Consider the following 12,382-nt stretch of genomic DNA (forward strand, 5'->3'; position numbering starts at 1 on the left):
ATGTAACTGTGAAGAAGCAAACACCAACATGACCTCTTATCTCCACCCCATTTCTCTCCCTGGCAAATGAAAACCTCCGAGGAGATCTCAACTTGAAACCTGATGCCTGTGATGTTTAGGAGCGCACACAGTCCTGTGTTTGTAGCAGCCTTTTTTTTTTCTCCCAATCTAAACATGACATGTCTTTGTGAGTCTAACTCCCCTCTGAGATTCTCACTTCATTAGCACTTTTCAGAGACCTGAAATTATGTAATTATGCAGAATAAACTGATGACAAAGTGATAGTTCAAACCGCAGTATATCGCTCCGTAGGTGTCTCTTATTCTAGTTAGTGAGTCAGTGTGTACATGAGAGTTGGAGTGAGTGTGTGTTGGCCTGGGCTCCAGTGCTCTGTGTGTGGTCCCCTCTCCTCTGACTCACTGAGGCAGCCGTGTTACTGTAGGTTTTAAAGAGGCCCAGACGCGCATTACACACACACACACACACAGACATGCAGGACAGAGCAGAGCTAACCCAGATTCACTGAGAACACAAAGCATCAGCAGTCATCCAAATACCACAAGTGCACTCTCCAATTAGAGCAATAACAACAACATGGTGGAGTTTTGACCTTTTAGGTATGTGCTTTTTCTGGTATCCCGCCATAGTCAAAAGAAAAGAAAGATAAGTGGATGAGCCTAAAATAATGTGACTGTGTGAGTTCTGTCCGTGTGTTTGTGTTTTTATTAACAGTATAGCCACCTTAATCAGAAAAGAGGAAGTTCAGACCATTATGAGTGTCCCAAAGGAAACTAATTTTGAGTTGTGCCCCTCCCTCTCTCTCCCACACACAGATATTCAGATGTCATAATCGCTAAACCTTCATGTAAACAAATAATAATCCCACACAATTAATAATAAAGGTCGAGGTGGCTTGTGAGCACCTTAAGGCATATTATTTTCACTAGAAAGTCTTATGTAATGCCTGCACATGTACATTCCAGTGCAAGGAGTGTTTACTCTGCATAACTGTGACCAAAGACAAACGTCATCAGCACAGATCAGCCTGCACGTACACTTTCTGTACATCCGACATTCTCCATGTGTGGCCTGCAGGTAAGTGGCTGCTCTAGAAAGCATTTTAAACACCCGCTGTTCTTCATTTCATCCACAGTTCATGTCATAATATAAAAACAAAGGGTTGTATTTCCAATATACATACTTTGAAAAGATGTATTACAAACACTGGACATGCTGATGTTCTACACTTACACTCAGTGATCAGAACATTGAGAAACCCTGATCTCTATTCCACTGTTATAACACTGTTGTTGCAAAATGCATAGAAATACCATACCCATACATATACATATTTCTTATTATTTCTATTTGTGTATCCTATTAGCTTGTGATTTCTTACCTATTCAAAGATAATGAAAAAGCTCATAACAGAATTATGCAAGGGCTGTTATATATGCAATGTAATTAAAATTGCTCTGAAAATGTCTGAGGGTCACCTGGGATCCTACACAGGGATGAAAGAAGGCAAATATTTCATCTTTACTCCCTTCACATTGTCAATAAGAATAAATTACAAAACCCTTCTCGCATGAGAGTTAACCTGTCAGACGGGAGGGTCGGTGCTGTTTTGGGGTGGTGGTCCTCGAGATGAGAAACTCTGAGAAGGTCTGCCATAAGGCACATTCTTCCACTTGCAGAGGGGGATGGGAAGGGAGGTTTTGTTGCCCTGGCTTTCCCCCACCATGTGCATACCAGAGATACAAAAAAAAACAACAACCAGCAGACAGTGAGCTGCAGCTCACAGGGACTTAACAAAAACCTCTCATCAGACACTTCACCCGGAGAAAAAACACTTCTTCAAACTCATACAGAGATATAGGATAATTTATGACCTTATTTTTCTGCCACTATAAAAAAAAAAAAGAGGGGGTTTTGGAGAAGGGGTGGCGCATGTGAGCTGGAGATCCTATTACAGAGATCCAGACTTTTTCATGGCAAGTTTTTTTGGAAGTTGGGGGAGGGAAGAAGAATCTGCAACTTTCCTATCCAGCTTAAACGACACAAATGGATACTTTATTACCGCTCTAAGATCACCATCCGCGTTTTCAACGCTTGAGGACATTTTGCGCGGCGGTTAGATTTTGGATAATGAAGGAATTCGTGAAAACCCTAAAGGGATCGGATGAGAAGTGCAGAATGAAAAAGTTTGGAAGGACTTCGGGAAAACTTTAAAGTTAGTTTTTTATTTACCATGCCGCTTTTGGAAACCTATCCTAAATCTAATGAACAGAACAACCCATCTTGGTCTTTTGGTACATTAGTTTGCTGAAGCTCAAGAAAACAAAGTGATTTTTCTCCCTTTTTTTGCGCAGTTGAATCTCTCTCCCCCCCCCTCCCCTCCCAAGATGTCTTCCAAGAGTTGGAGCCCCATTGTTGGATTTTACGGGATGCTTTGCGTCTGGGCTGCCTGGCTTTCTGGCTGCGGGGCAGTGCTGTCTCCAAATGGGACGATATTTGAGGATACCTGCAAGAAAACCACAACTTGCGAGGTGCTTAAATACAACACATGTTTGGGATCGCCTTTACCATACACTCACACTTCTCTGATCCTGGCGGAGGACTCCAGCACCCAAGAAGAGGCTTTTGAGAAGTTGACCATGTGGTCCGGTAAGATTTGAAAATCATAATTCATATTTACTACTTTAGTACGTTAGTCTTTTATATCAGAGAAGCCAGCTTCTTGATATCGCATGTAAATAATTAAGAAAATACTTTTATTTTGTAGTAGCAATTAAATAATTAAGCTTTTTAGTAAGCCGAAACTCTGAAAATGGGCTGTTTTTCAGTCAATATACCGTATTTATCAGTATTTACTTTGTATTGTTCTATTGTGATTAAGATGTTAAATGCATGATAATGGCCTGTTGTGACAATTCACAAGTACTCAGGAGGTTTAAGTAATGGAAACGATCCTCAAGAGGAAAAGAGGGGTTAAAATCCATTAAAGGTAACAAAGGACAATCATTCAAAGGTGTTAAGAGCGGAAACAAATGAAGACCGGCTGATAAAAGGGTTTTTAGATATTCCGCAAGAAGACTTTGACCTTCATAAAATCTCACTAATGACCTGTCAGTACCAGGTCAGCCTCACAGATCTTAAAGAGTCTCATTTGTCTCGATTTTTACTAATTTAGTAAATCATTCTTGTAAATAATAATAATTTTTAAAAAATGCAAGTGCTATAAGGTGAAGTCTGTAACCCTGCCCGTACATAAGTGTTGCACGGATGGAAAAATAAACTTTTTTAATTTGTAAATTTTTAATCCCAAGTTTTTATCATCTAGACTATAAACTGACCTATAATTGATATCACGAAATCTCACTTTGTCAGACCTCAAATCTACAAGCATACAGCTCTCATAAAACACATTTAAAACATGTACATTTTATATGGGAGGGAATGTGGTAGTTTTCATTTTACAGTCTCACAAAATGATTTTTATGTCATTTTTTGCATATGTGTTTTATTTATTTTATATATTCATTTATTTACTCCTGAGCAAAAGTCGAGAAAAGTATTCAGTTATCTACCTGCTTGAATTTGAATTGACTTGAATTGAGCCTTTATTTGTCACTTGCAGTTGCCTGCCAGCAAAATTGGCAGGGCATCATTTGTGCAACTTTAATGAATTGGCCATAAACACACAGTAAAAGACTGGCTGAAACGCAATAAATACAAAAAAAATCTTATGTTTAATGTTCTGTTCGATGATAAATGAAAAGAGCTCAACAGTAGCAACAATCTTACTACAAAATGAGAAAATACCACCAACTTAATGCTGCTTCCTTAGCACCTTATTCCTTCACATATCTGGAGGATGAACGTAATATGGACACCTCAATATTTGTTTATTCATCATATGCTGTCATTACAATATTGAACACTGTAGATTTTTCTCATATTGTACAGGCCCACCTTCTCTGTTTTCCACTGACTGAGTTGTGGATTACTCGATTAATTGCTATTGTACAAATAGAACATGCAAATTAAAATGATCAGATTCAATCAGTTTTAATCAAAGTGAATAATTTCCTTTTCCCTTTTTGCATAACTTTTCTTAATATGTAGATCTCCATCTCCAGCTCTTGGAAATTGATAGGAAGTCTATAACGATCATCACTGTCATCATTACTGGTCTCATAAATCTAACTACTGACGGGATCATTGTCATTCTTGTTGTGAATCTATCATCTCCAAGTTAAATGTCACAGGAAGTTTCAGTTTTGTTTTTGTGTCCTAGGTTTGCGGAACGCCCCTCGCTGTTGGTCGGTCATCCAGCCTCTGCTCTGCGCCGTCTACATGCCCAAATGCGAAAACGGCCGAGTTGAACTGCCCAGCCAGAGCCTCTGTCTGACTACACGTGGTCCATGTAGCATCGTGGATCGGGAGCGAGGCTGGCCCAGCTTTCTCAAATGTGACAAATTCCCTGTGGGCTGTTCGGTATGTTCAATTGTCATGTAATGTCATGTGATATTTTTTAAAAAGTCAGGGCTCAGAGGTCAGGGTCCAGTAGAGAGCAATGATCTCAAACTGTTAGGCAGCTGTAAGACTACCCATTATATCCTCTGTTTGCAGAATGAGGTGCAAAAGCTGAAGTTCAACACATCGGGCCAGTGTGAAGCTCCTCTGGTGAAGACGGACATTCAGTCGAGCTGGTACAAGGACGTGGAGGGCTGTGGTATCCAGTGTGACAATCCTCTGTTCACTGAAGAGGAGCACAATGACATGCACGCCTATATCGCTTACTTTGGCACCATCACCCTCCTCTGCACTTTCTTTACCCTGGTGAGACAAACTATAGCACCATCTTTTTTTTGGATTGGGTCACATTTAACTTAAGCCACATTCTCGCTTTGCTAATTATTTCTCTTTATTTTTCAGGCCACATTTCTTGCAGACTGGAAAAACTCTAACCGCTACCCAGCTGTCATTCTCTTCTACATCAACGCCTGTTTCTTTGTGGGCAGCATCGGCTGGCTGGCCCAATTTCTGGATGGCGCACGTGAAGAGATTGTATGCAAGAGCGACAACACGATGCGACTCGGGGAGCCCTCGTGAGTGCAAAACCTCAATCGAATCATATCTCAATGAAATATGATTCTATTTCATGTGATTTTTTCCCCTCTGCATGCCACCCCCCCAAAAAAAGAAAAAAAAAAAAATCACAGAAATTCTCAAATCTTGCTCTTTTCAGGTCTTCGGAAACGCTGTCATGCGTCACCATCTTCATCATCGTCTACTACTCCCTGATGTCGGGTGTGATTTGGTTTGTCATGCTGACATATGCCTGGCACACATCCTTCAAAGCTCTGGGCACTACTCACCAGCCACTGTCTGGTAGAACCTCTTACTTCCATATGGTCACCTGGTCCATCCCCTTTGTCCTCACTGTGGCCATCCTAGCAATCGCTGAGGTACGTATGAGGCTTTTCACTAAAATTCCTCATTCTTTGAGATTTTAAAATGTTTTACAACTGAGGTTGGTCAGTTTTATGATTCCTTTTGTCTATGCCTGGTTGTCTAAAGGTTGATGGAGACTCTGTGAGCGGGATCTGTTTTGTGGGCTACAAGAATTACAGGTATCGTGCTGGCTTTGTGCTGGCACCCATTGGAGTGGTGCTTGTTGTTGGTGGCTACTTTCTCATTCGAGGTGAGTTCAGAAGAATTGGTTTGTCATGTTTTGAGCTCAAAGAGCTAAAAAGAGATACAAACTGTCATAAAAGTTACTCTTAAATCTTTGTAAAGACTTAATTAAAACATTTCTCTGTTTCTAGGCGTTATGACATTATTTTCCATCAAAAGTAACCACCCCGGTCTCTTGAGTGAGAAAGCAGCGAGCAAAATCAATGAGACAATGCTGCGACTTGGTAAGTTCTCTACTCTCTTCTGATCAATATCAGAGAGAAACCATCCTGAGAGTTGAAACCTGGGCTTAACTGCTTGTTCAACACAGAAATCAGGCATTTTAATAATGCAGGGGTGTAATTTCCAGGGGGTTATGGGGGGTTATGACCCCCCCCCCAATAATCATCTGGGAATTTACCGTGATTTATTTAGTTATTTAGACAGAGATCTTGACCCCCCCAATGTTCAGCACAAAGTTACGCCGATGTAATAATGCATTAAGGTTTCTTATTCTGTATGATGTATACAAGGAGCAAAGCGTCTAATACCTTACATATAATTTGTTGCCCTTGTGTTTCTTTACAATACAGGAATATTTGGATTCCTTGCCTTTGGTTTTGTCTTTATAACCTTTGGCTGCCACTTTTATGACTTCTTCAACCAAGCTGAGTGGGAAAGAAGCTTCAGGGACTATGTGCTGTAAGTTGTGTTTTCTTTTAGACAGAAATCATATAATTTTATGTGTTTTTACTGCTCACACTAACAAAGTCACCACTGCTATTGCACAGCATATTACCCTTTCCACCTTAAAGGGACCACCATGCCAGGCCCAGGATGCATATCTCCTAAAAAATAAATAAATAAATACCTGCATTTTTCCAAGTATGTCACATTAATTTAAAGTAAACCTATTATGCTAATTTCTATCTCCATATATTTATAATTGGAATCTATTAGAGTACCTTAGGATGATTTGTCACTATAGCCTGACCGATTTTTAAGACCAATATTTGGTGATTTAAACATTCGATATATTGGCTGATATTTTTTTTCTTTCAAACACAATATTTGTTATTTGTTGTTATTTATGAGTCCTAACATAATATGATAATGCAGTTTAAAAGTAATCTTCCTTTATCGTTACTAGTCGTGGGTTACTTGTTTACACCCTGCCTCAGTCTACTTGGATCAGCTGGTTATTGTGCTGTCCTTCCGAAAATGTGCTGTCAATAGGGAAGTTGCAGAGTTCCCTCTGGTGGACAAACTAAGCAACACTTGTTACATGCTTAAAGGCGGTTTCTTCCATATGATTTATACCACAAAAAATGTATCGGCCATTAAAAATCCCAGTCCCAATATATTGGCAAATAGCTAATATTGGTCGACCAATATTGGCTCCACTCATAGTATTTAACGTTTGCAGACCCTCATCAACTGTGTGGAGCAAGCTGCTCCTCTCCCTTTAAGGCAACCTTCTTTTCATTGGCTACCCCTTGTAAACAGATGGTTGAATGGAAGGTGATCGGGGTGACCATATTAAGGATACCCCTTCTCAGTGACATCATACACTGAGCAGTCTGAGGCCTGAGATTTTGGCTCTCCTTTTAGGATTTAACCAGCTGATCTCTTGCTGATTAGGCCAATGTGCAGCTACCTGTGAGAACTAATAAACCAAACCATGTTAATATCATGCATTACTTCATGTCTGTTGCATTGACATTTAGTTGTTGTTTAAAACCTTTAGAAAAGGTTAAATAACATTAGTTTTTATGCTATTAATCTTTTATTTATACACTCATTATGCACCAAAGTTTTGATTAGGTGGAACTAAAATGGTCAGAGGTAGTGATCAGTATGGAGTCATTCGAATCCTTGTCTGGACTGAAGGAAGTTTTGCCTTACAGTTTTGCAGCAGTTCAAAATCTCAAAACAATCGGCTAAGACCTAAGGTGTTAAAGTTTACACCTGCTTGCTTCAAAAGCTGCTTTATACCTCAGCACTTCTCAGTTTCACCCTCCGCATCCAGTCACACACAGATATCCACAACCTGATGCACACTCCAAACCGCCGTCTAACCACTCAGCATGAAGCAGTAAATGCAGCCCTCTTTCCCCACCGTGTTGACACTGGCCGGACTGGAATGAATTTTGCCTCAAAAATGTAAACCACTCTCTCCCCACCCTAACATGTAAAAGACCTTCTTATTAACCAGATCCAGCATTTGAATGCACCCCAGTCATATGGCTAGCTAGAAGGTGTGGGAGGCACACACTGTGGGCACTGTTGGAGACACAGACTAATCATCTCTGTCGTATTTTCAACAGGTGTGAGGCCAACGTGACAATCGCCTCTCAGACAAACAAGCCCATCCCAGAATGCACCATTAAGAACCGCCCCAGTCTGATGGTGGAGAAAATTAACCTGTTTTCCATGTTTGGGACGGGTATCGCCATGAGTACCTGGGTCTGGACCAAAGCCACCATCCTCATCTGGAAACGCACCTGGTGCAAGTGAGCAAGTTAACACAAACTTCAGCACACACTTCTCTGGTGTTATGGCTATAGCAATGAAGAGATACTGTAGGTTATGATGATTATTTGCCTTTTTTTAATGTTCTTTTAAAAAAATTTAGCAACAGTCTGTTTTTAAAATCATTGTTACACGCCATATTCATACGTACAGTGATAGTGGTGTGTTAAAGGTCTGCTTTTTGTCCACAAAAACTGAAAAGTTTGGATTCTATCCCCATCACTTCAAAGTATGAAGACACGCACATGCATTTAGTCCTGTTGTGTACCCCCAGTGCATGCATTTAAGTTTGTACTGTTGATCTTTTTTTGGTTTGCATTCTCAGTCGAGGCCAACGCTTTCTTACTCCGTATTTTTCCATGACAGAGTTTGATTGATGATTTCAGCATTTTATCTAAGGTCAAATGGCAGCTGTTGGATTGCAAAACATTAGGTCCCACTCCCAATCTCTTGCTATCAGTGGATCAGGACTGAATTTTTGTTCTCAGAAAAATTAATGTAGCCATCCGTCATTCTACTTTGCCAGGATCATTGGCCGTAGCGATAATGAACCGAAGAGGATAAAGAAAAGCAAGATGATCGCCAAGGCATTCGCGATGAGGAAGGAGCTCCACAAAGATCCAGAGAAAGAGCTGTCCTTCAGTATGCACACCGTGTCCCACGAAGGACCAGTGGGTGAGTATTTCGGTGAAGTCATTGAGCTAATTCAGATAAATACTTCTGAGTGCAGAGATGTCATTGTAGTGACCAGTAAATGGGGTTGCTTACTTCCATCTTGTGGTGAACAGCTGAAACTGCAATACGTCCCAACTCCTCCTATTAATATGGTTTTGTATGCATATCATTCATAGCATTCTCCTCGCAAGGGTTGCTTTACCAGAAACTTGAGTTTACTGACACACTAGTTTACGCTTGATTATTTCAGGGCTAATAAAGCATTCTAGCGACGCTATTAAGACTTAAAACTGGGTTTGGCTCTAATTTTTTTCTTCTCTTTCATAGCCGGAATCAATTTTGACCTAAACGAGCCATCAAATGACATGTCGTCGGCTTGGGCACAGCATGTGACAAAGATGGTGGCCAGACGAGGTGCCATCCTCCCACAGGACATTTCTGTTACTCCCACTGGTACACCAGGTGAGCTCCGGAGACCATGATTCTGGCTCTCTAGACCTTGGGTTTAAAAAAAAAAAATCTTAATCTTTACTGTCTTTTATTTTGTCACAGTGCCCCCTCCAGAGGAGAGGAACCGCCTGTGGATGGTGGAGGCCGAAATTTCACCGGAAATGATAAAGAGGAAAAAGAAGAAGAAGAAGAGGAAGAAGGAGGTGCGTCCGGTCGAGGAGATGGTGGACCACCAGGTTTATCGCCAGCGCGAGTTTGGTCGCAGCTCAGTGCCCCGTCTGCCCAAACTGCCTCCTCATCCAAGCCTGGTTGCCAATCTGCGGGAACAGCAGAGACAACAACAGAAGATTGAGGAGGAAGTTCTGCCTGGGTCTTACCCAGACTTCCAACCTTCACGCCGTCTGTCATGCGAGGAGAAGTGTCCCTACCTGCAGTACCAGACCAGCCAGAATGGCTATGGCCACAGCATGCTATCTGACCCCCTGACCTTCAGAGATCGTCCAGAGGATCTGGGTCTTGGTCCGCGTTACCCTCCCTCCAATTGGCAGCCTAGTGCGTCTTCACGCTACCCTGGAGAAATGGATATCACTAATGGAATATCAGAAAGAATGGCCCACGTGGCTCGGGTACCAGCAGGCCGGAGGGCTGGTTACGGACCCATCCACTCCAGGACCAATTTAATGGAGGCGGAGCTTATGGATGCTGACTCTGACTTCTAAAATCATAGCTGAAATAGACTGTTTTAAGGTATACGTACATAGCAAGGTAAAAACAAAAAAAAAGTGCTGGATACTTTCGCAAATTCTTACTAAAGTGCAGCAAAATCCCAATGCCTGGACGTTAAGATGGAACGAAGCTGGTCATTTTTTTTTTCTTAAAAAAAACGCAAAGGGATAAAATAGAATGAAAAGTGTTGTGTATAAGAAAATATTTTTATATTTTATTTGTGTCCAGTAAAATTTTAAAAGCAACTCCAGGATGATAAGTCAAATAAGGCAGCTAAAACCGTACATGGCTTGAAACAATACAGAAACCCAGATGTCTTTATCCTGAAGCACCGACTCATTCATCCGCCTGCATCAGCTCCAACCTGCTGGTTACAACTTCAAGCTCTGTGTGTTACGGTGGGGCCCGACGCTCCTATCGGTGCCAGTCAAGGATGAATTAACCAGGTTTACTTTTCCTGGGATTATCAATGAATGACTTCTTCTAGAAGACTATTTTAAAATGTCTTTTTTTTGTTGTTGCTATATTTAATATTTTTTATTGACGTCTTATCTCACGAGTATTTCATTACTCCTAGGGCAGCAGAAGCTGTATAATACTGTTTAACGCAAGTCTTCTCTTGTATTATATTTTAATGTTTTGCTCTCTCTTCAAGCTACTATGTATCTATTAATTGTTTGTTCTTATGTACAGTTGAGGTACTAACCATTACCCACATGCCCCCTCACCCTATAAATACTAATAATAGCTAAATGCTATTCTAGTACACACTGGGACTAAAATGAAATTGGATCCACACATGATAACTTATAGCTTCTTTTACACTTCATTTTCGATGCCTTAAATAGTAAAGCCTCTTTTTTTCTTTTATTAAATAAGCTACTGTAACTGTGTAGTTATATGTGCACACTCTGTTGCCTGGTGCAATAATTCTACACTTTCTGCTTTGATTGGAGGAAAACTTACTTCACAGTTTTGCTGCATTGGACTGAAATTGTACATTTCAACTTTTCCTCTACATTTTTTTGCAGCTGAATTTCTACTTTTTCTTATTCTGTTGTAAATATTAAGTCAAAACTGCATCCTCCTCGGTTCGGTTAAAAAAATAATATTTTTTGGGATAATGCTCCACAGGGAGCTTATTCAGATCTGAAAATAAAAAGTGCAGAATTTTCCATCTCTCTCTTTCTGTGTGTACTGTATTAGCTGCTCATAGATTTCGCAATCTGTTATATTTCCAGATGTACAAATCACTCGATTCTTCTGCTTACATGATGTTGAACAAAAGGGAAGAGTCAACTGCTCTATGAAAGAAAAAAATCTGCCGCTGTACTCGTGCTGTAACCAAAATATCACCTACTATCGTCACGTGTGTTTACGCTTACTGTGGATAAATGATGCTGAAGTAAACTGTGTTAAATCGCTACTTAGTCAACACAGACACATTTTGTTACATAGAAGTGTATGAGAATTATTTATGTTATTAGTAGTTGCCACACTGCCACACTATGAATTCAATAACAAAAAAAAAGCTGATGTCCACCTAAAAAGTTTGTGTTAAAAAAAAAATAGAAATGAAGATTACTTTTGAAAAGTAATAATTTCTGTTTTTTTGTAAGCTGTCTGAAGATTAACTGTGGCGCTTTGTGTGTTTAGTCTCCAAACTGAGTATAAGAATACTGTCACTTTTACTGTGCAGCTGTATTTTTTTGTTTGTTTTTATATGTAAATAAAATTTTAGTGAAAAGTGAAACAGATATGTGCATTTTTTTTCTTCGTGTTTTGCCTTTTGTAACAGTTGTAATCTCCGCCACGAGGACAGGAACTTCTATGACATCCCATTCCAAATCGTTCCACGTTTGCAGCTACAATAATTTTTACTCTTCCAGGTTTTCTACAAATTTTTGGGCAGTGTGTAGGTGTAAAATTTTAGCCCTTTCTCTGTTCTACTTCATTCAAAAGTGGTTGCAAGGAAGGAGGTCAAGTTCTTCTACACCAAACTCATCCAACCATGCCTTTATGGACTGAGGAACAGTCATGCTGGGACAGAAGAGCACCCAAATGTCCCCATAATGTATGCAGTACAGAACTGTCTAAAATGTCTTGTTAAGAAAAGAATTAGGATTTAACTTTAGTCAAATTAAAGTCGCCAGGCCAACCCCTGGAAAAACTGCGCCACAGTGTGGCCCAGTACTTTTGACCACAGCGTGTACTTGCAGCATGCAGCTTGCACTAATGATGTGCAATACTGCAAATTTTGGTATCAGTCTGAAACTAAGTAAATACAGGGCCTGTACTCCCTATACCAATACCGATC

General features: G+C 40.3%; 1 protein-coding gene across 1 annotated transcript; it reads left to right on the forward strand.

Moving 5' to 3' along the window:
* Window positions 1-1,776: 1,776 nt before the first annotated feature.
* smo (smoothened, frizzled class receptor) lies at window positions 1,777-11,818 on the forward strand. Its single transcript, XM_003445011.5, has 13 exons — window positions 1,777-2,233; window positions 2,373-2,667; window positions 4,301-4,500; window positions 4,636-4,845; window positions 4,942-5,114; window positions 5,255-5,474; window positions 5,587-5,710; window positions 5,835-5,927; window positions 6,276-6,384; window positions 8,010-8,195; window positions 8,741-8,889; window positions 9,217-9,351; window positions 9,442-11,818. Exons 2-13 carry the CDS (start codon window positions 2,406-2,408, stop codon window positions 10,056-10,058), a joined length of 2,478 nt encoding a protein of 825 aa, XP_003445059.1. The 5' UTR covers window positions 1,777-2,233; window positions 2,373-2,405; the 3' UTR covers window positions 10,059-11,818.
* Window positions 11,819-12,382: the final 564 nt, after the last annotated feature.

Source organism: Oreochromis niloticus, linkage group LG17 (genome assembly GCF_001858045.2).
Source record: "Oreochromis niloticus isolate F11D_XX linkage group LG17, O_niloticus_UMD_NMBU, whole genome shotgun sequence".
NCBI classification, from domain to species: Eukaryota; Metazoa; Chordata; class Actinopteri; order Cichliformes; family Cichlidae; genus Oreochromis; species Oreochromis niloticus.